Source organism: Triturus cristatus, chromosome 2_2, assembly GCF_964204655.1.
Source record: "Triturus cristatus chromosome 2_2, aTriCri1.1, whole genome shotgun sequence".
Lineage (NCBI taxonomy): Eukaryota > Metazoa > Chordata > Amphibia > Caudata > Salamandridae > Triturus > Triturus cristatus.
This window is the reverse complement of record NC_140582.1, coordinates 206,035,181-206,063,061: the sequence shown is the minus strand read 5'-3', so window position 1 is coordinate 206,063,061 and position 27,881 is coordinate 206,035,181. Positions and strand designations below refer to the sequence as shown.

At 47.1% G+C, this 27,881-nt stretch overlaps 1 protein-coding gene across 1 annotated transcript in view; it reads right to left on the bottom strand.

Moving 5' to 3' along the window:
- Positions 1-27,881, bottom strand: part of COQ2 (coenzyme Q2, polyprenyltransferase) — a 377,885-nt gene that overhangs the window by 211,373 nt on the left and 138,631 nt on the right. Inside the window, exons 5-6 of the mRNA XM_085641189.1 lie at positions 9,597-9,682; positions 7,552-7,685 (exon numbers count right to left, since the gene is read on the bottom strand). Coding sequence (XP_085497315.1) covers positions 7,552-7,685; positions 9,597-9,682 — 220 coding nt within the window. The remainder of the gene's footprint in view (positions 1-7,551; positions 7,686-9,596; positions 9,683-27,881) is intronic.

Sequence of the window (27,881 nt, the reverse complement as noted above, 5' to 3'; positions counted from 1 at the left end):
CCCTGTCTCTATCTGTCTCTGCCTGTCTCTATCTGTTTTGATCTGTCTCTGTCTCTATCTCTGTCTGTATCTCTCTCTGACTCTAGCTGTCTGTCTTTATCTGTCTCTATCTGTCTCTGCCTCTATCTGGCTCTGTCTGTCCCTGTGTCTAACTGTCTCTGTCCCGATCTGTCTTTGTCTGTCCTTGTCTCTGTCTGTCCATGTCTCCCTCTGTCTCTATCTCTATCTATCTCTGTCAGTCTCTATCGGTCTCTGTGTCTCTATCCGTCTCTCTGCCTCGATCTGTCTCTCTGCCTCTATCTGTCTCTCTTCTCTGCCTCTATCTGTCTCCGTCCAAACAGGAAGCTTCCCAAAAGGCCCTTTTAAAAGTTAGCTGTGAAAGCGCTTACAGCTGAATTTTAAAGGGACTTTTGGGAAGCTTTCAGAAGGTGCCCTGACGACACAGAGGCCGTCAGAAGATGGCCGCAGGAGCATAGTAGTGAATACCTATTTAATACGTATTCACTACGTATGGTCCTGCGGTTATCTTCTGTGTTTACTGCCGGCTGTGGAAACTGCAAGGCAAGGTCCGTGGGCCGCCAAGGAAGGCCTGCCTGGCCGCTGGCAGCCTGCAGGCCGTACTAGGAGTACCACGGGTCTATATGAAGTGTGTAATTACTATTCTAACTCCACGCGCACTTTGATAGTAGGGTAGGTTATAAAGCATACCGAGGCAAATCTAACTGAGCTTTTACTTTTTTGATACACTTGCTCGAATGTACCTAACACACACTACAGGGATGGGTCCTCAACACAATAGTGTTTGTCTGGTTCTGACAAGGTTAACCCATTCTATGAGGACCAAGCCATTCCCCACAGCATGGGACACACACACACACAGACACACCTATGAGACTCATGAACTGCAAATAACAAACCTCTTCTGCAGTAAAGAAGACTGCAGCACCACGTAGTCTCCTGTTCACTCAGAAGAGTCGGACCAGCCAGGCTGGCTTCTGACATCAATGTTGGTCGCAACGGCATGCTGGCGTCTTTCTGCTAGCCAGAAGACCTGCACAAGTTGGCCTACAAAACTCTAACTTGTACTGGCGTTCATCAAGGAGTTTTTGACTCAACATACAGCAACATTCACTGGAATTTGGGGTTTCGTATACCTTGGTGTCCTTTTCTCTGACATTTACAATGTTCTGCTTCTAGATCTTGTGCATGGACTCCCATGAGCAGTCTAGTGCCCTCGCCATGAGTGTCTGCTTCCTTTGACTCCTGCAATTCATCGACAGAATATTTTCCTTGTTGGCAGTTTGTGGCTTCAGCCATCTTTGTTCTCTGTTCTAACTTCAGTTCCATGTCAGTCATTGCAATGTTACAGTTCTCAGTTCCAGACCGCAAACTCCAGTCCCTCATTTCCCCCTCTCTGCTGCTCCCTGAAGGTCTTCTACTGGTGGCGTCACTCTTCCTCGTTCTCAGTGGTGTCCATCATCTCCAGGACCCTTTTAGGTCTTGCCTAGTTTTAACAGTCTGTTCTTGAGGACTTATCATGTACAATAGCAACACATGGAGTGGGTTTTGGGGAAGTCCATTGCTCGTCACTAATTGGCTTTCGGGTCAATTTTATTTACTTTCGTCCAATCCAATGGCTTTGCATCCCCTGCTTCTATTTGTCATTCCCCTGGAACATATCCTCTTTACCATCCTTTTCATTGTACAATCTTATCCTTCCACAGGGGACATCAGTGAACTATTTTATTATTTTCCTTCAAGCACTCTATTTTAGTGCATGGGTTTTCTCACACTCTTTACTATGTGCTGCATCCTCTCGCATTCCCCTCCCTCTGTGCTGTACATGTTGGTTCTCCAAGCTCCTGTAACCTCCCCCACCCCTTCCCATCCTGCTCAGGATTTTGGTCATTTTATTTTTAACACTCTTTCCTTACTCCTATGGTGCCCTCACATGTGCTGTTTCGCAAGGTGCTAACTCCCCCCGTCCCTTCCCCACTCCTCTACTGTATGTCCACCCTACCCCTGCCAAGTACCACGAATCTAGGGTTAGACTATCTCATTTTAGTGCTGGTGTCCGCATCGCTGCACTCCAATGCACACAGCACACATCTTCTGACCTCGTGTATTGTGTACATGTGATGCGAAAATATAAACATCACCCAGCACGATAAGGGCTGTTCTGCATTGCTCACAGATCCAGACAATGTACTCGCTGCCAGCTGAGCCTGGACTTGTTGCTATGGTGAGGAAATCAGGGAGGGGAGTCACCTAAAACATAAATAACAGCAAACCTCCGCCCAGCTCATGTGGATCCGGTGCCTTCTGTTGCTTTCCGATTAACGCTGCAGTTGATTGGTTCTTGGGGGCAGCAGGTCTTTGATTTCCTTTTCCAAAGCTGAGCAGTGAACTGTATGGTGGTCGGGGCAGTGGGTGCCTGCTTTCTGTCACTTTACCAGGTTTTCTGATGGTTGGTTATCCTGGCGTCCTGTGTGACCAGGCTATATTTAAATGTATTCCCTCCACCCTAAAAGTCTTCAAACTACCACAGACCGATATGTCCCTTGCGTGGAGAGAGGCAGTCTAAGACTCTGACTGCTCCAGGGGACAAGCGGAGCTGGCCACAAGCATGACCTAAGGGAGTCCTTTGCACTCGAGGAAAAGTAATGGAATGTCAATTTTTAAAAAACAAGCATTGGCAAAGCCAATAGGTCTCGTCTATGCAAGGGCTATTGGCTTTGCCAATGTGTTTTATCCATGTTGTACAATGTAATAGAGTGTCAGAGTGGACTGGTGTAGCGTGTCAGAGTAGAGCAGAGTGGAGTGGAGTGAAGCAGAGTGTCGGGCGTAGAATGGAGTGTAGGGGCTTTCTGTGTTGTAGAGTGGAGTATGCATGGTGTGGTAGCACACTGTCATTACAGACAACACCTTTTCAATTTAAATGTCCATTACATTTGCACAGACATATAGTTTTTCTGTAAAAAGTATACAGCGGACTTCCTAAAACTGTAAAAAGCCACAGTTTGATCATTTATCAAAGAATAGTGGTAAGACTTTGATGGTTATTTATGTCCACTAATTCTACAGCCCTAAGAACAGCTTCCCTGCAACTGCAGCGATAGAATAATCCTGGATGCTGGGCAGTGCGAACGATGAATCCTTTCTAATCACTCAACTAACGATGACACGAAAAAGCCAGTCTTGATTACAAGTAGCACAAAAGAATGTAAACATGGAACCCCCTATATCCATTGTAGTATAGAAAGGAGATGGGGTCCTTCGTGAATTCCCTACGACATTGCTACTTTAATTCAGTACTTCGGCTCTAGCGGATGGCAGCGGATTGCAACGCCCTAGCCGATTCCTGCACTTACATCTTCCTGCTGCAGCTCAAACTCCTCTGCTGCTCTGATATCGCCAAGCAAGGCTTTAATGTAGCATTCTCTCAACCGTTAGTTGTATGAAATCAAACCACACAAATAAAAGATCACCACGGCCTCGCTATTAATGACAGGTATGATACTTATATTGTGAAGAAGCACGTCAGTAAACTAGGGATCGACTTTATCTTTTCGAATGGGATGGATAAGCACAGTGAAAAGCTTGTTTATTCTACCTCCATATATAGAGTTTTTGGTACACATTAATGCACGTGCTCAAGCTTTGGTCCCTGAAGACATCCTTCAGAGGTACCCACATGATCTTTAAGCAGGGTCTCCTGTAAACAGGGAATAAGGGGTTGGTACAAGGACACAGTATTGCCCTTGCAAGGTATCTGACTAACAAGGGACACCACTTTGTGATGACCCATAGCCATATTAAAATAGAAGGAAATAATTATGAACAGACCTACTCATTCCTAATTTTCTTTAAATATCGTGTTAAAATGATGATTCTCTTGGAAGCTACTGATTATTTGTTCTGCCACTGCAGTTCTTCAGAAAGAAACATTAATATCGCCAAGCATTTTCAGGACAAAGTAGAACTTAATTTCTATGACGTGTACTGCACTATGGAACCTTCAGACAATACCCCAACCTGAGAGAGTTATGAGCCTGCAGCTACTTCTGACTTGCCTACTTCTAAATTTGCACCTCTTTTCCCAAACAAGGTGAGGGATCTCATCATCTCAGTGAAATCAGGTTCCCCTCTGGATTCGTGCCTGGTATCTGTTTTAAAACTGGTGCCGGATATTATCGCAGATAACCTCATCACTCCGCTCAACTCTATGTTTGATTCCGGATGCTTTCCCAAGATTTGGAAATTAGCTTCTATTTTACCGATCTTGAAGAAACCTATCTAATTCCCAACTACCGTAACAATTTTCGCCCTATTTCCCGCCTTTCTCTGCCAGCCAAATTGATTGAGAAAACGAGGAATCTTCAACTCTCGTCTTTTATTTCTAAGCACAGCTTGCTGGATGACTCACAAAACGGTTTTAGAGGTGGCCACAGCACAGAATCTGCTCTGATTAAATCACTGGAAGACATCAGAGAGGCCTTAAATGGGGAGGCAAGGCAGCTTTGATCCTTTTGGATATCTCGGCGGCATTCGACACGGTCCATCATGACATTCTTGTGGCTCATTTAGCATCATTAGGAGTTCAGGATACAGCCCTTAGCCTTTTGCGATCCTTCCTTTTGATTAAGAAGCAATTTGTTGCTCTGGATTCATATATCTCCGAATTTTTTTCTCTACCCGTTGGGTTCCACAAGGTTCTTCCAGCAGCCCCACGCTATTTAATCATTAAGTGGCAGTCTTGTCGCCTGTAATCAAATCCTTTGGGTTTTCCCTGACCTCTTACATTGACGATACTCAGATATTCATCATTGTCTCTAACAAGGACAATAATAGTGGCAAAAACTTTCATGACTGTATGTTAGCTGTTAGTTCTTGGATGAGTAGTAATTGCCTAAAACTTAACTCTGATAAAATGGAGGTTGTACTATTTGACAATAGCCCACCCTTTTGGTCTCCAGTGTGGTGGCCAGGTGAACTGAGATCACTGCCCACTCCAGTCATGAAAGCCAAAAATTTGGGAGTGATCATTGATAATAAGGTCTCCTTTGGCAATCAGGTCAACTCTCTCACATTGACTTTCATCACTCTAAGAATGATCAAAAAGATCTCACCTTTCATTCCCCCAGAATCCCCAAAAACAGTAATGTCTGCCCTGATTTTGTTGGGGTTGGACTATTGCAACCGTTTGTATATGGACATGCAGCAACAACACATGAAGAAGTTACAGGTGTTGCAAAATGCTGCTGCTAGACTTTTGTCTCGCTCCCCCCAATTTAGCTCAGTTAAGTCAGTAATTCGAAAACTGCACTGGCTACCAATGAGAGATAGGATCAAGTTTAAATCTCTTGTATTGCCTACATGGCACTTCACAATATAGGCCCTTCTTATCTTAATCAGTTTGACTGGTATGTACCGAACAGAACCGTTCGGTCAGTGCTAGAGCCATGGTTGTCCCCAGATTTAAAAAAGTTAACTGGGGAGGAAGAAGTTTCTTCATTGGCACAGTCAAGGCATGGAATGAGTGACCCATTTCCATTCGGGCTGCCCTGAGTGTGCTTGCCTTTAGAAAGGCAGTGTGCAAACAGTAAACATGTATTTTACTTATAAGTGTTAACGTTTATCGTAGCACACTGTAAGTTTCCCTGAATGTTTAACACTGGAATAGCAGGTTTAATTAGCCAAATATTTAGAACCCCATATTTATTAAGGGTTATGGGTTATCAGTTATTGAGCATGAGTTGGGGACATAGAGAAGAGACGGGAGTGAAGAGAGAAAAAACAAGCATTTAGAGGATCAAAAGATGATGGGGAGACAGGTGGATAAAGGCAAAAAGGATGACAAGAGAGGGGAAGTAGGAGGAAAAGAAAAGGAAAGACCAAGCAAAGGGAGGAAAGGATACCTAGAGAAGCAGATAGACGGGGGAGCGAGAACGTAAAGGTGAGCAGTAGCTCATGAAGAGGGAAGGTAGGAGGAGAGGTTAAGTCTAAGAAAAGACGAGAGATAAAAGAAAGAGGGGTGGGAAACAAAATGTAATGGGGTGAGGTGATGAAGAAAGAGAAAGAAGATGAAGTGGAAAAGAGAAGGGTGGAGAGGGAAGGGAAGAATGTGCCAATCGGTTTTCAAATCAATATTAGTAGACAAGAGATTCTACATGAAAATTTTCACACTGCACAACCTTTCAGCTGTAGTTTATTGGGGAATTTCACTTCAAATGCAGTGCATGGTAGAAGATGCAGGTAAAGGGGAACAGCTGCTCCAATTATGTTGCTTTAACTGTGGCTCACACAGATCCTCAGTGGATCCATGCCCAGCCAATTTTCAAGGTCATCTTCCTAAAAGGCTGTACAGAGACAGGGCCACAATTGATCATTCTTTAACAACAGAGACTACCCCAATAAACTGAAACAACACCTATCAAGCCCATAGTAAAGAAACACTGATTGGATCCCTCTGAGCCAAACAACTACTTTTTACATTACATTTTCCATCATGAAATGAGTCACAAAATTACTCCTCTCACTGTCTGGAGTAAATCTGTTTTCCTGCTAGCAACAGGGGAGGTCCACCCTAAAAATTAGTAGAAGTAAATGGAAAGAGGTATCCCCATGAGGGAAAGAAAATATTTTCTGCAATGAGAAACAAACAAAAACACTGAGTGCAAATGAACTGAGAACACTGAAGTTACACATGCAGAAATGTACTCTTATTATATTTCTGAATATATTAATGTTTACGCATCTGAGTAATTCTGGAAAGCTGCCACTACTCCTTGAATTGTGGGTGAATGACAAGAACCCTGTCGTACACCTATGTGAGTAAATTTCCAACTTTCTTTCTCAATCAATCTTAAAAGGTAACATAGACTGGCTCATAGTTCCCATGTTCTGAAATGCATGGCTGTCAATGCTGCTGAGGCATGAAGGATGTGGACAGAATTCTGCTCTTTTTGGTTTGCCGACTTTGCAAATGGGACCAGTCTGATCGCCTTGGCCAACCACAAAACAACTTTCAATTTCAAAGGGTTATTTCCGCTTTTTCAGGAGTCCAGTGGCAAAAATATAAATTTGCACAAATTAGAAACCTGGTCTGAAACAGTAAGGAAATTGTGGATATTGTGACTGCGGCACTATCTCAGATTGCACACAAATGTGTCCCTGCTCGCTGCAATATTAATACATCCTCTATTTTACTGGAGGGCACAGATCCTAGAGCACACCTCACTCCTTTTGTACACGGCGAAGTACATCAAAGCAGAACTATTTGTTTTGGGTGACTCAAATGTGAGATTCCCTTTGAGATGAAAAAAGTGGGCCGCCTTTGACTAATGACTGATCGTTAGGACCCCAAGGAAAATCCACCACAGCTCACAATTACAAAAGGACCACACTTCATGAAACATGACTATAATCTGCACAAGTTCAGTCGCAGTTAGCTTAAAGACAACTGAGTTGACTTTGCAGCAGCATATCAGTCCACTCATTCATTCAAATTTCAATAGTTCACGGATTGTGCTACATCATTTATCACATTACCTGATGTGCATAGATAGTATCGTATACCAACGTCCACATCACACCGGAGAAGTAGAGGGGCAAGCAGACAGACCAGTCGCAGGAGCCTCTGACTGCCGACCACCCAAGCAAGGCACCCCAGTTGAAGGCTAAGCCTAGAAAATGATTAAACACAGAAAGGGGGTAAACAATTGATCAAAGGTATCACCCAGGAAGCAACAGTATGCAAATTGAGGCAGAATTAAGAAATAAAACAAAAAACAGTCATTGCAGGTTAAGCAAATCAGAATCATAATAAACATTGGATATTTAAACGAGGTGATAGAGCATCACTTCCTGCATGGTGCAAAATGACTCCATACCCAGAGACACTATGCTGAGACTAGACTTCTGCATTTTATGGGACTGATTCTTTCATTAAGGCAAAGGACCTCCACCGAGTAGCTGCCATCGTGAGCCTCAATAACACATCAGTGAAGAACAGTGGTCATTATACAGTCTGTGTTCAACACAATACAAGTAGAAAAGAGATTCTACATGAAAACCTGCACACTGCACAACCTTTCAGCTGCACTTTATTGGGGAATTTCACTTAAAATGCAGTGCATGGTAGAAGATGCAGGTAAAGGGGAACCGTTGCTCTAATTATGTCGCTTTAACCCTCTCACACAGAAATGGCTGAGGCCCATACAGATCCTCAGTGGATCCATGCCCAGTAAATTTTCAAGGTCATCCTCCTAAAAGGCTGTAAATGGCCAGGGCCACAATCCATCATTCTTTAACAGCAGGGACTTTCCCCAATGAACTGAAATGACACCTATAAAGTCCACAGTAAAGAGACGTTGACTGTATCTCTATGAACCAAACAACTACTTTTAACAAGACATTTTCCATCGTGAAATGAATCACAAAATTACTTCTCTCACTGTCTGGAGTAAATCTGTTTTCATGCTAGCAACAGGGGAGGGAACACCCTCAAAATTGGCAAGAATAAATGGAAAGAGGGTTGCCCAGGGAGGAAAGAAAATATTTTCTCCATTGAGAAACAAACAAAAACGCTAAGAGCAAATGAACTGATAACACAGAAGTTACACATGCAGAAATGTACTCTTATATTTCAGAATGTATTGTAGTGTAATTGCATTTATATAGCGCTTACTACCCCTGACGTGGCGTTGAAGCGCTTTTTTGGCGAGTAGTACGCTATTCCGGAACCCATAAAGGATTAGTGTTGAATTAGTATAGTGAAATATGAAAGTAATTTGAGAGGCGGATAGGTTAGTCAGTTATTTGAATTGAGAAGGATAGCGGAGGGATAGAAGAATGTGTTAACGTTTATGCATTTCAGTAATTCTGTAAAGCAGAACTCCCACCTATATCGTCATATTCAGTGTAGTAGAATACACTGATCTCTACGAACTGTTTTACTGTGCATTGGTTTTAAGTCTCCTAAAACAATTGCATACTTATTAAAATCATTATGAATATAATAACTATTGCAATTTCTCATTTGTACTAAATGGCTCACCATGCTTTATTATCTTTTTAAAACAGTATATATTATTACAAAAAAAGTCTGGAATTACAAACTGGAGGCTCAGTGGGCCAGTGGATCACACTCCAGGGACCTGTATTTGACCTCATGGTCACAGGTTCAAATTCCACTGCACCCACTTAGCCTTTTGTCCTTCTGTGGGAGATAAAATGAGTACCACTCAGATTGTAGAATGTGGGCAAACATTTGCATGATGATTGTGGAATTACATTATGATTGGGTTTCCCAAATGTCCCCCCCTATAGTAGCGTGTTGAGTGAGCAGCAGACAATAATACATTTCTTCACAAACATTTTGTGCTGTAAGAGATGCAAAGTGAAAAGCAAAGATCATTAGGAGCCACTGTTGCATGAAGGATTTCTCCCTACATATAGGAATTCATTTATCACAAAACATATTTCCTGGATTGGATGCAGATGTGGGAGACCTTCAAAGAAATCTTCTGTTCCTTTTCTACTGAAGCTTCCTCAGAAGTGCCTACAGACACAAACAGATACAAAATGAGGCTCACCTAATACAAACTGTGGCCAGTAGGTAATCCTCTTCATCAAGGGGTATGTAACCACCAGGGCCAGTGATGCTGCTCCAAGGGCAATACTACAACAAAGTGTGCAAAAACAAACACAACATCAAGAGGAGGTTAAGAAAATGAGACATAACATTCTAGACACTAAGGAGCTAAGCGACTTCTTTTGTCAATTTAAATAGCACTTAGATGCACAAATTTGCATTGGTAATTGCCATATCCTAATTCACTGAATTCAGCAAGTGAGGCATGGCGGTCCCAAGAAGAGAAACCAAATAACTGTCTGGGCGCGGGAGAAAACTTCCTATAGGGCAGTGTGGTACTGTAAATTTCGGAACCATGTTGGTAGCATGGCCCTACCATGCCGATTTTGGTATCAGCGAACCGCAAATGACTAATGCGGTATGTATGAGTGTTTTCGTCATGTTTCCCCGATGAACTCACCGTGTATACGATACTACATATTAAACCCTCGAGTTCCATTTTAAAACGGTAACCATTTTGTGGTTGCCCTCACATAGGCTGCACACTGAGGCCATGCCTAGGCCTAAAGGACACGCAATCTTTCTGTGACTTCTTTGTGACCTGTGCAAACTGACTCCGCTGCCCGAGGTCAGTCCTGCCCGGCCGGTTCCTTTTACTGCGGCCAAATGGGATTAGCATCAGGGCCCGACACATCATAAAGTCGTGTATCCCACACTTCCCTGACTAATCCCTTTCACACCTGACTCTGTTTCCTACTTTATGGCTTGTTTTACGAGGAGGAGGTGTCCGTTTTATTGGGGTCTGCTGATATCTGATGAGGGTTCTGAGCCTCGCTGGGTAAATAATTATGGGCTGACCGAGCTGAAATGTGGGATTATCATCATGACTTTGCTCTTTCTTTGAAGCGAAAATATGTGAATGACCACTTGTAAAATAGGGGCGGTGTTGCCCAGAGCGTAATATTCTGTATATAAGAAAAGACTGGTTTTTGGTTGGGAGCAGTCTCCTGAGAACATACACCGTGCTGTACTTCTCGGATACCTGTGATTGGTCTGCAGCCAATAAATACGATCTTTGACTTCACCTAGAAGACTCTGTGTTTCTGTAGTCTGAAACAGGAAGAACTCGAAGTCTTCGGGTGTGTCCCCTGGCACCGCTGGGTTGGTTCCGAAAAACCCGGTACTTCAGCAGGGATATAATGTTTCCAGCAACAAAAACACTTTGTGGGGTTATTTCTGGAAAGCACACTACCTTGCAGAGCGGGCTAAACAAATACAGCACCCACTCATCAAGGTGTACAGCCTTCACTGCAGTTTCCTCACTGGTGGTTGCAAATGAAGGCTTTACAGACCCCCCGCCTTGCAAGCAGCGATCTCTAACAATGCCAGATTCCTCCTGCAGCTTAAGCTCTGGTATTTCCTGCTATTCCCTCTACTGCCCGCTGCTGCCCGACTTCTTGCCGCATTCTTAGGAGGATGTTTTATTCATTTTTTTGCCTCTGGGAGACTGGTGCTTTCTTGTTTCGCCTAAATGTCTGCAAAACTGGAGTTTGATATGGAAAAGGAAAACACAAGGCCTTTTCTTGCGTTTCAAGAAGCCCTACCTAGTTCTACTCACACAGACTGACAGCACAAGACTGAGTCTTGAAGAATGAGGGCGTCTGAAAAGGTTGAGCACTGCAGAAGCAATCTCCCTGACATAATTCAGAAGCAATGGGATCCTGTAAAAGGACATCTTCCCGCCCAGCCAAGAGTCTGGTCTTCAACAGTTGCTGCGGACCCCTCTGGACCACTGACCAGGGGTGTATGAACCTGAACCTCTTCTGGACAGTTTAGTCCGCTTCTGTTCTGTGTGAGCATTCTTCCTCCTCCGCTCTACTGTCAAGTTGCCCAGGTGAACTGCTCCCTGGGAAAAGGGTCAATGGGTCATCTGGAGCTGACATAGACCTCAGACTGCCTGGCTGCGCTCCCTGGTGCTCTTCCAGGAGCTGTACATTAACTAAGAACTCTTGCTGCTCCGAGGCCGGGGGCAGCTCCGCTTCAAGGTATCGGGCACAAATAGACAGTGGTGAAAGCACCTCAACGACAGAATCAACTTCCACGTACCTAAAAGAAACCTACGATCCTCCAACCTCGTAGTGGCTGAAACCCCACGCATCCACAGAGCCAGAGCAGGTGGGAGATCCTTCTCCCACGTTGCAGCCAAGACATGGAACGACCTACGGGCAGACATCAGACGAGCCTCCTCCCTGAACACCTTCAGGAAGACCCTCAAGACCTGGCTCTTCGGCTAGACAGTTCCACGTTCCCCCCAGCGCCTTGAGTCCCTCACAGGAAAGCCGGTGCTTCACAATTCACTGATTGATTGATTAATTGATGTGCACTTGACCCAGTGTGTCTGCCCCCTCTTCCCAATTGCTTATCCATGTGTGTTTTTTTTCAGAACGTTTGCTATGACTGATGTACTTTCTGTATGAGCTTTCTAGCTACCACACTTCGTCCCTGCTTTGCCTTCAAGGCCCTTTTGCTGACAGGTGCCACTCCCGGCAACGCCCTCTGTAAAACTCTACCACCAGCAAGGTTTCCCAATTAAAGGTATGCCTTTGACATCATGACTACAGAGATGCATGAGACCTCCAAGCAAACTTAGACAAATATACCTTTCTCCCTTTGTCACAAGGAACAACTAAAACCACAAAAACTAGTGACCTTCTGGCCAGGCAGACACCGGTCACAGGAACCCTGTCTTGAAGAAGTGCTCTTCTCCGCCACCGATTCCAGAACCACACTTGTGAAAGAGTGATTTCATGAATATAGATCTTAACTTGGTAAACACTGATTTGAGGGAAAATGCAAAACATGGTTGGAATAAAGCAGCAGGATGTGAGAGAAACCGCAAGTGAAGTGAGACAACTGAAGGTAAAGACCCTTACATAGCATTCAGCTGAATGATCCACTCCCGAACCATGGGCAGGAGGAAAGACACAGGATCCTGGCAGCAACCTGAAGGGAACTGGCTAAGACACCAAGGACACTCACTTTACAATGAGTGAAGTATCTGATGTGGTATTTGTGTTGTCGTTCTGCACCAGTGGAAGTCACTGATGTTTGACTCCATTGGCACTTGCTGCTGGGTTTCATTGGCCCTAGCAGTCGCTCTCTGTTCTTATTATTAAAAGGAATGGAGAATGGTTCATCCTTACTATTAAAATTCTATACGACTGTTTTGATGGGCAAAGATTGCCATCTGGGTTTGGATGACTGATGCTTGTTTGAATAGATCATTGGATAAGGATCCTGCTCCTATACCCTTCACAGGTTTCTTTTGTCAATACTGACGGGATTACTCAAAGCAATATTTCTTTAGACTTTTTTGTATTAATTATGTGGTTATATTTGGGTGAGAGGCACATTGTGCACTGGGGTGATAGGTTGCATCAAACCTATTGTGCAGTGTATGGGATGTGGGGAAACTTGGTGAGGGGCATTTAGAGGAGCGTGGATTGCAGCAACCAGTTGGGAGGGGGAATGCCAATTCTTCAAGTGGATGGAAATTTGTGCTCATGTAAAGTACAATATTTTGTAGCTCGAGAGCAACAAACATGGCGTCCGCTCTGCAAAGTTCACAGCCTTTATTACAACCACCACACCAGCAGTTGCAATTAACCCCTTGTGTGCCCATGACGAGCTGGACTCGTCATGGAGCACAGTCGCGCTGTGCCCATGACGAGTCCAGCTCGTCATGAGGCATTCCCTGGGGAATACCTCTGGTGCGGGACCAGAGGGATTCCCTTTTAATGAAAATAGCCTCGGGAGCCCCAGCTCCCGAGGCCCCCCCCCCCTGCTTTCAGTGTAATGTGACGCCGACGTCATTACACTGAAAGTGAAACTGAAATGAGCCAAGAGGCTCATTTTTGTTTCTCTTTCTATGTGCTCAGGGGGCTATCTCAGCCCCCTGAGCAGGTAGAAAGACGGGAGAGGTATCGTTGGAAAGGGGAGAATCTCCCCTTTCCAATGGTACCCCTCCCCAGTGGATCCCTGCTTGGGGATCGCCACAGGAGGGCGATCCCCATGCAGGGATCCACTCACTAGACACCAGGGAGGGGAGTGCGGCCCCTTGGGCAAGGGCCTTTGCTTCCCCCAAATAATTTTGTCCACATTTAGTCTTTTTGCCCCCCCTGGGGGGCAAAAAGCCCACTAGACACCAGGGAATTAAAAAAAAATAGGGGTGGGAGCTGCCCAAAACGGGCAGGCCCATGCCCCCACACCAACCCCAATTATCACAGTCTTTCTGCCCCCCCGGGGGGCAGATGAGGCATCGGCCCCTAATCTGCCCCTTCGGGGGGGCAGAAAGCCCACTATACACCAGGGATTTCTTTTCATTTTTTTTTAGGGTGGGGGCTGCCCGAAACACCCACCCGCCACCATTACAGCCTTTCTGCCCCCCCCCCTGGGGGGCAGATGGGGCATTGGCCCATAATCTGCCCCTTCGGGGGGGGGGGGGGCAGAATGCCCACTAGAAACCATGGATTTATTTGTTTTATTAGTGTAGGGGTAGGGGCTCCCCAAAATGGGCCTGTCAATACCCTACCCCACCCCACCCCCAGAGAAATTCCAGTCTTTCTGCCCCCCCCCCCCGGGAGGACAGATGGTGGCAGTGGCCCCTGATCTGCCCCCTGGGGGGGCAGAAAGCCCACTAGGCGCCAAAATAGGGGTGGGGGCTGCCCCCAATTATTACAGTCTTTCTGCCCCCCTGGGGGGCAGATGGGGCATTGGCCCATAATCTGCCCCTTCGGGGGGGGGGGGGCAGAAAGCCCACTAAGCACCAGGGATTTTTTTTGCGCAATTGTTTTTGGGTGTGGGCTGCCCGAAACGGGCACCACATTGCCCCCACCCTCCCCCCCCCACAAAAATAACAGTCTTTCTGCCCCCCAGGAGGCAGATGGGAGCTGTAGCCCCAATCTGGCAAACCCTGGGGGCGCAGAATGCCCACTAGAAACCATGGATTTTTTTGTTTTATTAGTGTAGGGGTAGGGGCTCCCCAAAATGGGCCTGACAATACCCCACCCCACCCCCAGAGAAATTCCAGTCTTTCTACCCCCCCCCCACCCCCCGGGAGGACAGATGGTGGCAGTGGCCCCTGATCTGCCCCCTGGGGGGGCAGAAAGCCCACTAGGCGCCAGCGAGTACGCAGGCTTTTTTTATGCGTGGGGTGGGGGCTGCCCAAAATGGTCATACCAATGCCCACACCCCCACTAAAATAGCCACGGTCTTTCTGCCCCTTTAGGGGCATATCAGGATGAAACCCCCTTCCCCGATTCCCCCCAAGGCGGCAGAAAGCCCACTGGGCTCCGAATTGTTTTTAGCAATGTGCATACCTGTGGATTTTGGGCCCTAGCGCAGTTGGCACGTAGGCAAACCTAGCAAACCTGTACATTCTTTTAAACTAGACACCGAGGGGAATCCTGGATGGGGTGACCTCACTGGCTCTCACCAGGTTCTGTTACCCAGAATCCATTGCAAACCTAAAAATGTGTCCAAAATAACACATTTTCTTCACATTTCTGTGGTGGAAAGTTCCGGAATCTGCGTTGGTCCACAAAATTCCACCCACCCTGCGTTCCCCAAAGTCTTTAGAGAAAAATGGTACCTCACTTGCGTGGGTAGGCCTAGTGCCCGCGTCAGGCAAGGGCCCAAAACCTATTGAGGAGACATCAAAATTACCTATCACAAAACAACCTGGTTTTGCAAAGGGGGTCCCATGAGTTTTTGGCCCCGGGCTTGGCGGCCATCTAGGGAAACCTACCAAACCCACACATTTCTGAAAACTAGACACCCGGGGGATTCCAGGGAGGTATGGCTTGCATGGATCCCCCAATGTTTCCTTACCCAGAATGCCCTGCAAACCTCAAATTTAGCTGAAAAAAATCACCCTTTTCACACATTTTTGTGTGGGAAAGTTGTGGCATCACCGGGCTGACACAAATTGCCTACCACCCAGCGTTCCCCCGGGTCTCCTGATAAAAACGGTGCCTTACTCGTGTGGGAGGCCCAAGTACCCGTGACAGGCAAGGGCCCAAAACGTAGTGAGGCGACATGAAAATTGCCTACCTCAAAACGACCTGGTTTTGCAAGGGGGGTCACCTGGGTTTTTGGCCCGGTGCTCGGCGGCCACCTAGGGGATACTACCAAACCCACACATTTCTGAAAACTAGACTCCCGGGGGATTCCAGGGAGGTATGGCTTGCGTGGATCCCCCAACGTTTCCTTACCCAGAATGCCCTGCAAAAATCACCTTTTTCACACATTTTTCTGTGGTAAAGTTGTGGCATCACCGGGCGGACACAAATTTCCTAGTATGAGTATCCCAATTTCGGAAATGTGCAAATATCTACTGTTTCTAAACTCTATATTTTGTTCCCATTTCAGAAATACATAGATGTCGGTCATACAGATGTTTCCATGTACACATTTTTACAGAATAATTACTATATACCCGGTACATAATAAAAAACCATTGCAAGTTGCTGCTCAGTTTTTGGCTCTGGGTTCGTCGGGTTCTTGATGAACCTACAAGTCCTATATATCCCCACAACCAGTAATGTCCAGCGGATGTAAGGGTATATTGCTTTCAAAGAGCTGTCAAAATTAGAAGTTACAGGTGAAAACGTTGACACAATAGGCGCTTTTTTTCAACAAATTTTCTATTTATCCTATATTTAACTGTTAGTTTCTATAAAGAAACCTTGATGGATCTACACAAATGACCCCTTGCTGAATTCAGAATTTTATCTACTTCTCTAAAATGTATAGCTTTCCAGGATCCATTATTGCTTTTGTACCCATTTCTACCATTAACTGGAAGGAGGTTGAAAGCACAAAAAAATAGCAAAAATAGGCTATGTCCCAGAAAAATGCCAAAACTGTGTAAAAAATGTTGGGTTTCTGACAAAAGTCTGGTATCCCCTAAAAGCTGGGAAAATGGTGATTTCAGCCCCACAAACCCTTTTTTGATAATATTTGCAGGGAAAAACCCAGATGCTTTCATTTGCAGCCCGTTTTTCCCATTTTCCCCCCCAAAAACTAAATTTTGCTGTATTTTGGCTCATTTCTGTGACCCCTCCAGGGGAATCCACAAACCCTGAGTTCCTTAAAAATCCCCATGATGTTGGAAGAAAAGGATGCAAATTTGCCGTGGATACCTTATGTGGTCAAAAAGTTACAGGGGCCTCAGCGCGCACTACCCCAAATAGCCAAAAAAAGGGCGTGGCACAGGAGGGGGAAAAGGCCTGGCAGCGAAGGGGTTAAGGCTTTCCAGATCCTCACATAGAAGGCATGGGCAGCGGGCAGAGGATCCCCACCAAGGAAGCAGATGCTTTCACTAACAATGGTAGGGGGGGTCCTCCTTCATGAAACACAGTATTTGTCTACCTATAGCATTGCGCAGTGGCAGAATTATGGGGCTAGACGAATGGTAAATGGGCTGCGGTGCAAGTTTTAACTTGGTGTCTTTATCCAATTCTGATTCTGCCCTAAGCCAAGAGACACACCTCTTTAGTGATGAATTTCAATTTGTAGTTAAAAAGGAATATACACTACTTACCCATGCGGGTGTCATGAGCAAGTTGAATGGAATGATGATTTATGTTAAAAATGTCATCACATTCTCAGAATTGTCTGGATACTGATGACTGATGTGCCATGATCATGGGCACCTCATATATCACTGTACTTATACACTGGCATGAAATATGGAAGCCGATCGACAACCTTACAATGCCTTTAAAGGAGTCGCCATGGTTACGGATTCTCCGAAGACATAGCGATCTCCTCCAGGCTGGTGGAGATCTCTAAAGGTGGGCATGCCAACAAATAACAGTGCGAGCTTTAAGAGCCAAGCACGAGCCGAGTGCTGAAAATGTTTGGCACTAAACGGTGCAACAAACAAATATGATAAAGTCGCTTCAAATTTCTAAAAAGTGTATTGCTTTAACATGCAGATGTTTTTCAGCTTAGTACATCATATTATATCACTGTATTGAGACATTTATTAGAACTTAATTTCTTAAAACATTAACTTTAAAATATTCAGGCTGCCGCCATGACAACATAGTCATAATTGAATTAAACTACAAGTCTCTTGTCATGTACACCATATATGTGGTCGAAGATTCTTACGTGAAGCAACATTATAGCCTAGTTAAATCATATAGAAGAGAGATGCTGGTACACACACCCTGAACTCACGTATTTCAAAGTACTCTCCAATGCAATAAGAAAAAATAAAAAGTAACAGATGATAGACGGAATGCTGAAAAATGCAAACATTCATCCTCAGTCACAGATCTGGGTTTAATCCATTGTTTTATTTGCTCACTATGCCACTCGTTTTGACTAAGCCATATACAAATCAGTCGAGACCCTGCTCTTCATGGGAACAGTATAGTCCAAACTGCCAGGCCAGTTCCTCACTGGACCAGAAACAAGCATTCTGGGACCGGTTTTGGGGTATCACCTCTCATCGCTAGGCTAGCTTGAATCCAGTGGAACAGTGAGCACGGGATCCACGTCTGGACAGCATACCCTTCCCACTTAGAGTGACAAATACAAAAAGAACAGATGATGGACGCAATGCTGAACAATGCAAACATTCACCCTCAAAGGTTGCGAACTTGCTGATATTCTTAATCATAAGCCAATAAACTCATGCTAATACAAATTATATGCATCTCAATAGGTTATTCTTCATTAAAAAACATAATTATCAAGACTTCCAAGATTTCCAAACATAGAATACACTTAAAATTAAAAATACATTATATTTAAAGTGCTAGTGCGAACAATATAAACCCATAGTGTTAAACGGTAGCGGCAGTTTCAGTCGATAACCTTTCAAGTATTGCCCGGCGGTAATCGCCTCTTATACCATTCGATGTTAAACCAATAAAGAGGCAGGCGCCGGAGACTGGAAGGCAGGAAACAAAGTTTTATTCCGTCGGAGCAGAACACATCAGATCAGACAGCAAGGTATCATCACGAGGTGCTCTAACTGCATCTCCGAGGCCTGGCCTCTTATACACAGGTTTATGACTTTATTGCAGAGTTATCATACATGGCACATTCTTGAGATTGTCTTGGAACATGAAAGAACATCCTCGGAATCCCCACTTCGAGCTCGTTCCCACACATATCTACAGTGGAAGTCCCCACCCCATCCACAGTAGGAGATGGCTATCACACAGCTGGACATTCCGCCAACTCCCGGGGGTGTGTGCGACCGGCCGGGTCTCAGGGGGTAGGGGCTTTGATCTACTGTAATCCCTTTGATGTGGGGTGTTTCCCTTACAGTAGGGGCAATAAACTGCATCCGCAGGGCTAGGTGATGGCCTGGGATCGGTTCGGACAATGGGGCGCAGAGGAAGGGGGTTATCAAAGAGATGCATGACCATGTATGGGATGTCGGTCAGGCGTGGGATGTGGTTCCATGGCAGGGTCGCGCAGAAGGAGAGGGTTTATGGCCCGTGTATGAGAGAGCAGGGGTGGCCGGCGCGCGGGGGATGCTTGCAGCGCCAGGGGGACGCGCTGGCGATCGGCAATGAGCAGGGAGAGACCAGGGTGCCTAAAATGGCTGCCGTGCGCTTTCCTGTGTGTCGCGCTGGGGAGAGACAAGATGGCGCAGATAATGTTCAGTTTGCAAGCTAAATTTCCACAGTCCTCCCTTTTAACATGTCTCGCCAGGTTGTCTAGTTCAGATCTATCCCCATAATACTACGAACTTCCATCTCATACAGAGCTTTCATTCGTTCCGCTTCAAAGTTCAAAGTCTTAGGGCAGATGCAGTTCATAAAAAGCGAACATAAAGGTGGCAGACACTGAATCCCCAAGCAGCATCCACATAGTATCACAATTGGTATTAGGATAAATGAAAACAGCCTCCATCCCCAACTTCCAATAGTGTCCCAAAACCAACTCCCCAGTGACCATTCTTCTTGCTCCTGATGAACCTCTGCGGAAAGTCTGTGGAGGTGTTCAATTGCTTTGTAGACTGAGGGTGAGTTATCCGGTACGTAGGTACAACAGCTGGACCCAATGATGCGGCATGCTCCTCCACGATCAGCCAGAACCACATCTAGAACGAGGCGGTTCTGAAGAGCCACTAGGCGGACGGCCTGGAGCAAGGCGGTGTTGTTGGCGAGGATGCCAGCCGTAATGTTCATCGCCGTTTCGACTGCCTGGGTTAAGTGGCGGATGGCACGGCTGTTTGCCATTGGACCCCAGAGTGGAACAAGACCTTTTACTGCGTCCATGAACTGTGCTCCGGTGGAGTCGGCTTGCACAATGTCTTTGGCACGTTTCTGTCGGTGATGGTTTGCTGGAGCCACATATGTTGGAGGAAGGACAAAGGCGATGTAGCAGGTGCCTCCCCAACCTTTCGGAAGCCAGGTGTAGGCCTTAGTACCACAGACGAAGTACATATTCGGGGAGGCAACAAAGGAGGGTGGATCAACTGAGTCCAATGTTCGGGTGATGAGGCAGGAGCTGTGGCCCACCAGCTGCGCCCCCAGGCCTTCGAGGCACACAAATCCAGTGATGTTGATGACGGATAGGGACACTGTTAGGGTGGCGGCCGTCCGTTTCCGGAGGTAAGAGAAGGTGGGTCTGGCTGGGTTGTTGAACACTTGCATTTCAACTCGTTCTTTGGCAGGGATGTCCATGTGAAAGGAAGTGTTTGATCTCAGAGGACAGAAGGGGGCAGAAGTTCTTCCAGTTTTGTTCAGCCAGAACCCATGGTAGAAGTGTGACATAGTTCTGCCGGAAGTGGCATTGTCCTTGTAGCTTTCTTGCAGGAGGATTAGCCAGGCGAGGCAGGAACCATGGATAGAAAAAGGTGAAGGGATGAAAGGGATAGAGTGTCCAGTAGCATGTGGTAGCAATCCACAGATCCAGCAATTAGTGGCATTGGCGGCAAGATTGTGTTGGTGGAGCAACTGCACAAAAGAGTTATTCCAGAACTCCTTACGCCTTTCTCGGAGTTGGGGTGAAAGTGAGATCAGATGGTGTTCTTTCATGGTGGTAGGTTGAACGGTGGTCAGCAATGTCTTATGAGCGGGTGTGCTCTCCTCCATGATCCAGAAGGTGACCATGAGGAGAAGGCAAAAGAGAAGGGTAATGAAAAGTGCAATAGTCTTTGAGCTGTGCATTCTGTCAGTCTTTGGGTTTTTGTAGTGGATCTTCGGACGTCCGGTTGCTTCCATCATCTTCATGTCGGGCGCTTCCATCACCTTCAAGAGACTCGGTAGCGGGCAGAACCACAGACTTTGTTTAGTTTCTCTCCTGGTGGCCTTTGAGGTGACTAGGCTACCGCTCTGAGATTTCTACTTAGTTTGTGGTCTGCTTAGCCGAAGTTCTCTCCTTTCGTCGCAAGTTATACCCTTCCTTGGATGGCACGGTGGGATCGGGATATTTCACTAGCTCAAGTGTCTCCGTGTCTGGGCGGCGGTTCAGGGATGGTCGGTCTCTGTCCAGAAGTTCTTCTTGGGCGGTGATGTTGTCCGTAGTCGTCAGGGTCGGTGATACCTTCTTGCAGTGGTGTGCATGCAGCCAATTGCGTTTCCCCTCCACTCGAAGAGCTGTTCGGGTGGTGATCAGGACTTGCAGGGGGCCCGTCCACCGGGGCTCCAGACTCTTGGTGCGCTGGAAGTTACGCACTAAGACAAAGTCACCGGGTTGGATCTCGTGCCCGGGGCCCCTGGAAACATCGGGAATGGCTTGCAGCACCATCTGATGGATAACAGACAACGTTTTAGTTAGGTTATACAAATAGTCAGACATGAGGACGTCCGGGACGTCGTGGATGGATGTTGGTTTTGGTGCAGTCCAAAGGTTCATGGGCCGCCCGAAAACGACCTCGTAGGGGGTTAAGTGGTGTTTAGTGGGGGTGGAACGCATTGATAGCAATGCTAGCGGGAGAGCGTCTGGCCATTTCAGTCCTGTGGTGGCAACTATTTTTGCTATCTTAAGCTTCAATGTGGCATTATGTCGCTCAACCAAGCCTGCAGATTGGGGATGGAAGACCGCGTGGAATTTCTGTTTCACACCCAGCCCCTTTAAGATGAGTTGGATAACCTCGGCTACAAAGTGGGGGCCATTATCGCTCCACAAAATTCGACAAAGGCCGTATCGGGGGAAGAATTCTTTCAGTAGTACTTTTGCGGTAGTCATAGCGGTGTTGTCGTGGGTTGGGTAGGCCTCCACCCACTTGCTGAAGGCACACACAACGACAAGTACGTACTTAAAACCTTGGCACCTTTCTAACTGGACATAGTCCATTTGTAGGACTTCATAGGGGTGATTGGGAACCCCAAACCCTCCCCGGGGTACAGCAGTTCCTTTCCCAGGGTTGTGTTGGAGGCATACCAGGCATTGTTGGACCAGACGTTTGGCTGAGTCTGGGATTTTGTCGTTGTGCCAGACTTTGGAGAGGAGTTCGATCATGGGGGCAGACCCTATGTGTGCGGGGGAGTGTGCCATGGTCAGCATGGGGATCAAGTATGAGTCGGGTAGCAACCATTTGTTCGAGTCTTTAGTTCGCCAGCAACCGTCATCGTCCTTCAATCCCACCCGGGCCCATTCAGTTAATTCGTGTGGTGTGCTGGCTAGTTGGATATCCCTAATCGTTTCCCTAGCATCCTTCCATTTCTCAGTTTGTGACCTATGGGTCGTGGACCTATTCTCGGCTGTGGTTCGGGCAGTAATGTCAGCTAGTGCATTTCCCTGTCCTATAATGTCTGTCACCTTCTTGTGTGCCTGGCATTTGATCACAGCCAGCCGTGTGGGGAGGAGGACTGCTTCGGTCAGGGCAGAGACTAGATCTCCATGCAGGATGGGTGTGCCATGGGAAGTAAAGAATCCCCTCTCTTTCCATAAGAGCCCAAAGTGGTGAACTACCCCGAAGGCGTACTGACTGTCTGTGTAAATGTTTGCGGTTGTCCCTGATGCCAGGATGCATGCTCGTGTGAGAGCAATTAGTTCCGCCGCCTGTGCGGATCGCTGTGTGATGCGGGCTGTCTCAACGACTGTTCGGGCTGTGGTGACTGCATAGGCAGCTGAGGTGGTGCCATCGGGGAGCTTGATACATGAACCATCCACCCACAGTTCTCCGTCAGGGTCCGGGAAGGCAGTATCCCGGAGGTCAACCCTACTCTTGGTCTGTTCGTCGGTGAGGGTCACGCAGTAATGTATAGGGGACGCATTGGGGTCAGCGTCAGGGAGAGGTAGTAGAGTAGCTGGATTCAGAGTGGTGCATCGTTTCAATGTGATGTGGGGTGCAAGCAGAGTTAGTTCGTAACCAGTCAGTCGTGCGCTAGTCAGGTGTTGGGTCTTGGTTTGGTTCAGGAGGGTGTCAACCGCATGGGGTACCAATACTGTGAGGGGGTTCGAGAGCACGATCCCCTCACTTTGCCGGATAGAGACAGCAGCAGCGGCTACTGCTCAAAGGCAGGCGGGCAAAGCTCTGGCTACAGGGTCAAGAGTGGCAGAGAAGTAGGCACAAGGGCGTTGTTTAGGGCCTATGGACTGGGTTAGAACAGACAACGCACATCCCTCCCTTTCGTGGGTGTAGAGGGAGAAAGGTTTAGTGTAGTCTGGGGTTCCTAGGACTGGGGCCGAGCAGAGGGCGTCTCGTAATTCTTTGAAGGAGGATTGGCATTCGGGTGTCCAAGGGAGGGGGAAGGGGACATCTTTAGCCAGCAGGGAAAGCAGAGGTTTTACAATAAGACTGAAGTTTGGCAACCATTGTCGACAAAAGGAGGTGAGGCCTACTAGAGACCGCACTTGCTTCTGAGTTTTGGGAACAGGGGTTTCTAGGATGGTCTGAATTCGGTCAGGGGTAAGTTTCCTCCCGTCTTTGGATAGTAGGTGGCCTAGATATGTCACTTGGGGTTGGCAGAATTGCAACTTCTTCCTGGAGACCTTGTGACCGTTTTCCGCGAGGAAGTGGAGGAGGTGAATGGTGGCTGTGACGGCAAGTGGAGTGGTGTCGGCTGCCAAAAGAATGTCATCGACGTACTGTATTAACACCACTCCATCGGGTAGTTGGACTGCATCTAGTTGTCTCTTGAGGGCTTGGCTATAAATGCTGGGACTCTCAGTGTAGCCTTGGGGTGCCCTACAGAATCTGTACGAACGGGCTTTTAAAGTGAAGCCGAACAGGTAGCGGCTGTCTGGGTGGATGGGGATGGAAAAGAATGCGTTCTTGAGATCAATAACGGTAAAAGTGGTGGCAGTGGACGGAATCGGGGTGAGGATGGTGGTGATGTCTGAGACCACGGGGTACTGAGGTATGACTACTTTGTTAACTTCTCGTAAGTCAACAATAAAACGGTATGCTTTCTCATCTCCCTCGCCTTGCTTTTTTACAATGGGTAGGATAGGGCTGTTGCAAACATTACTGACTACTTCTTCTACCACTCCTGCATCGACTAGGGACTCGATGATTTCCACCAATGCCTTCTCGCCTTCGGGCGATATCCGATACTGTGGAAGCTTTGGGAGCACTGCGTCCGGTCGGACGGTTATGTGTACTGGGTCGATCACCATGCGCCCTACATCTGAGTCGGTTTTAGCCCATAGATGTGAAGGTAACGTGTCGAGTAGGGACAGGTCAGCATCGGTTATAGAGAGTATACGCCGTGTGTGACAAGGTCTGAACAGATCTGGGTCATCGTGCAGGATGACTCGAACTCCGTCTGGGGAGCATCTGATGGTAGCTCGAAAATGTTTTAGCAAATCAAGTCCCATAATAGCATCGGGGGTGTTGGAGGAGAGTAGAAAGGTCGTGTCAGTGGCGTTATCTTCTAAGTCAAAGGAGATTGGTGCTGATAAGGGGTTAGTGGAGGGCGTTCCATCGAAGCCTATTGAGGTTACGTGTGAGCCAGACAAGGGTGCCCTAGGAATCAGTCGTTTAGATAACGCACTACGTGTCGCCCCAGTATCTACCAGGAATGGAGACTTGGTGCCCAAGACCTTAGCAGTGACGTAAGGACCTTGCTGGTCAACACGGAGTTCGACTGGATCCCTCCCTTGTCCCTGGCGGTCCTATGCGAAGTAATGGGTGCTTTCGTAGTCGGACTGCTGACACTGGTTTTGTCGGGGGCGATCAAAGGTGTTTGGTCTGCCTGGCCTGTCGTTGATGGCGTCGTTCGTGTACCCTCATCCCTGTCCTCTATTTCTGGGGTCATATGCTGTGTCTCTGGGGTCCCTATTTTTGTTCAATTCCAGAAGGACCGGGCACTGGGATTTCCAGTGTCCGAACCCTCTACAGAACGCACATTGGTTCCCATCTAAGTCTCTCCGTCCGTTGTAGGGTGCAGGGGTATGGTCTCTAGGGGGTAGCTTTCTAGGGGCGGTTGGTTGGTAATTCCCTTTCGGGGGTTCCCTTCCTATGGTCACCCCTTGCAACTGTGCTATCATTACCCTCTCCTTCAGTTCCTTTTTCTTCCTCTCTGACGCCCTATCGTTCTCATTCTTTTGGTTTTCGTAGTATTGGGCCATCTGGAGGATTGCTGCGGGTTTGGAGGCTGCCCAACTACTCTCGCTGGTCTGTAGCTTCTGGGAGACTTCTTGTGACAGACCCTTCACATAATTCTGGACAAAGAGGTGATGTCCGGTTGCAGTGGTCATGTCCTGGCCACTATAGTCGGAAAACACAGTCTCGAATCGAGAGAAGTATTCAGACACATCCTCCTGGGGTTTCTGGCGACAAGCCATCACTATTGACCAGTCTACCTTTCTTTCTTGGATTAGAGTCTTCAATTTCTGTACAATCTTGTCTGGGAGCTCCAATATGGCTTTCGGGGGTTTCTGTCCCGGTTCTCGCTGTTTATCTATGGTATCGAGTTGTACCCAGGTATATCCGAACGGCTCAGCGTGGTCAACTTTCCGGATTTGCTTCCACACATCAGCCGGCAGACATAATCCGAAGAACAAGTCGATATCTGCTAAAGTCATTATTGTTGAGCCTAAGGCTGTACCTAGTTCGGTGTAGAAGGCAGTCGGGTTCTTTCTTAAGTCGGGTAGAGTTTTTCTAAAGGTCAAAATATCTTGTCGGTCCCATGGCTGGTAGACCCAATTATATACAACCCTTCCCTTTGCATCTTGGTGGTTGATGTCGTCATGAGTTCCCTGACCTCGTGGGGGGACCCAGTAGGGGGCGGCCTCTTTGATGGGCATCATGGTATCAGTCCTTCCTTCCTGGGGCTTAGTCGCTATGGGGGTTTCTGCTTTGGTGGCCTGTCTGTGTTCTTTAAGGTGTCGATAGACCTCGAGTGTACGAGTGAAGAGGTTCGTCACATCGCCCTCTCCTTCTTCCCCAATGTCTACCTTCCTATATAGGGCCGCTAAGCCTTCGGGACCTTTATCGTGGTACCTATCCTCATATGTATTCAGGGCGTGATAACAAAGTCGTATGACAAAGTGTCGTCTGCGGCTGTCGGCATATGAGTTATACACGTCTGTTATATACTCCTCACTTTCCTTTCGCTCCACCAGTGTCCCTACTATCTTGTCGATTCCTGCTCGTTCATCCCTTGTGGTGGAATCTTTCTTTCTCATCTCAGGGTCATCCAACGTTATTGCCGACGTTGTGTTCAGTACAAGAGGCTCGGCCGGCGCGGAGGCCGTGAGGACCGAGGCCCCTGTACTGCTTTCGCTTGTGTTTGGGGGTTGTGGGTGTTGCACTACCGATTGGGAGGGTGCGTATGGAGGGGGCATGTAAATGATCGGGGGACCTAATAGTAATTCGTCATTCGTTCGTTGCTTAGAGGACAACTCAGGGTAGAGCATAGAGGGGGTCCTAACAGCGTACTGGCCTGATGTTTCGGGCTCCTGTCTTAGTTTAGTTTCCCTTCTCTCCTTTATTTCTTCTTCTAACTTTCTAGCGGCAAGGTGAGCTGCCTTTCGTAATTCCTTTTCTGCTTTTACCTCTTCCCTCTTTTTTCGTTGTGTTGCTTCTTTGCGCCACATGCCGATACTGTCAAGCATAGTAGGCGTCGTCTTATTGCTACGCAGAGCTATTTCTAGCATTTCTATCTTATGGTCGTCGAAGGATCCCATCAGTGGCCACTGACTCTCGGGGTCCTTCCTTGTTTATTTATGCCATAGCTTGCTATAAGCTACGGCGACTAGTCCATATTTAGTGAACATGTCCTTATTAGGGGTGCCTTCCAGTGGAGCCGGATGGTCCACCTCTAATAAGCGGTCCGGGCAGAACCAACTACCAATCAGTGGGGAGAAGATAGGCATGACGGGTTTCAACGGGTTTCAACGGGGACAAAAGTCAGCACTACCTATCTTTTCACTGCTTGCAAAGACTAGACAGAATATCTCTATTCCTCGTTATTTGTAAGCAGAGAATACCTCCAAAGAACCAATATCGAACAACTAGTGTTCGGACAATCAATCAATCAATCAATCAATGGGGAGATAAAGATAGGCACGACGGGTTACAACGGGGACAAAAGTCTGCGTTACCTACCCTTCACTATCTGCAAAGGGAGAGAGAGAGAGTATTTCTACTCCTCCCCGTTTGTAGACAGCGAATATCTCAAAGAGAACAATCAATAAGCAATACTAGTATTTCAAACAATCAATCAATTATTTCGCAATTTTCGTGTTTCACGACCTTACCCGGACCGCGTGGACAGTTTCTCGTCTTCCGCCTCCAGCGCCCGATCGTCCTCTACTCTCCGTATTTGCCGCGGCACTCCTGATGGTTCCCAGTCAGGACCGTAGATCACTCGAGAGAGGTCTGCTCGGAACCAGTGAAGTTCGGATGATCGGCTGCCAGACGAGGGTCTATCGGGCAGGAGCTCTCCCGATCGTTGCAGTCGTTCACTCTGTCGTCGGGACCTCTCCCACTGGATCCACGTGTCGCTGATGGGCCCCACGCTTGGGACGCGAATTGTTAAACGGTAGCGGCAGTTTCAGTCGATAACCTTTCAAGTATTGCCCGGCGGTAATCGCCTCTTATACCATTCGATGTTAAACCAATAAAGAGGCAGGCGCCGGAGACTGGAAGGCAGGAAACAAAGTTTTATTCCGTCGGAGCAGAACACATCAGATCAGACAGCAAGGTATCGTCACGAGGTGCTCTAACTGCATCTCCGAGGCCTGGCCTCTTATACACAGGTTTATGACTTTATTGCAGAGTTATCATACATGGCACATTCTTGAGATTGTCTTGGAACATGAAAGAACATCCTCGGAATCCCCACTTCGAGCTCGTTCC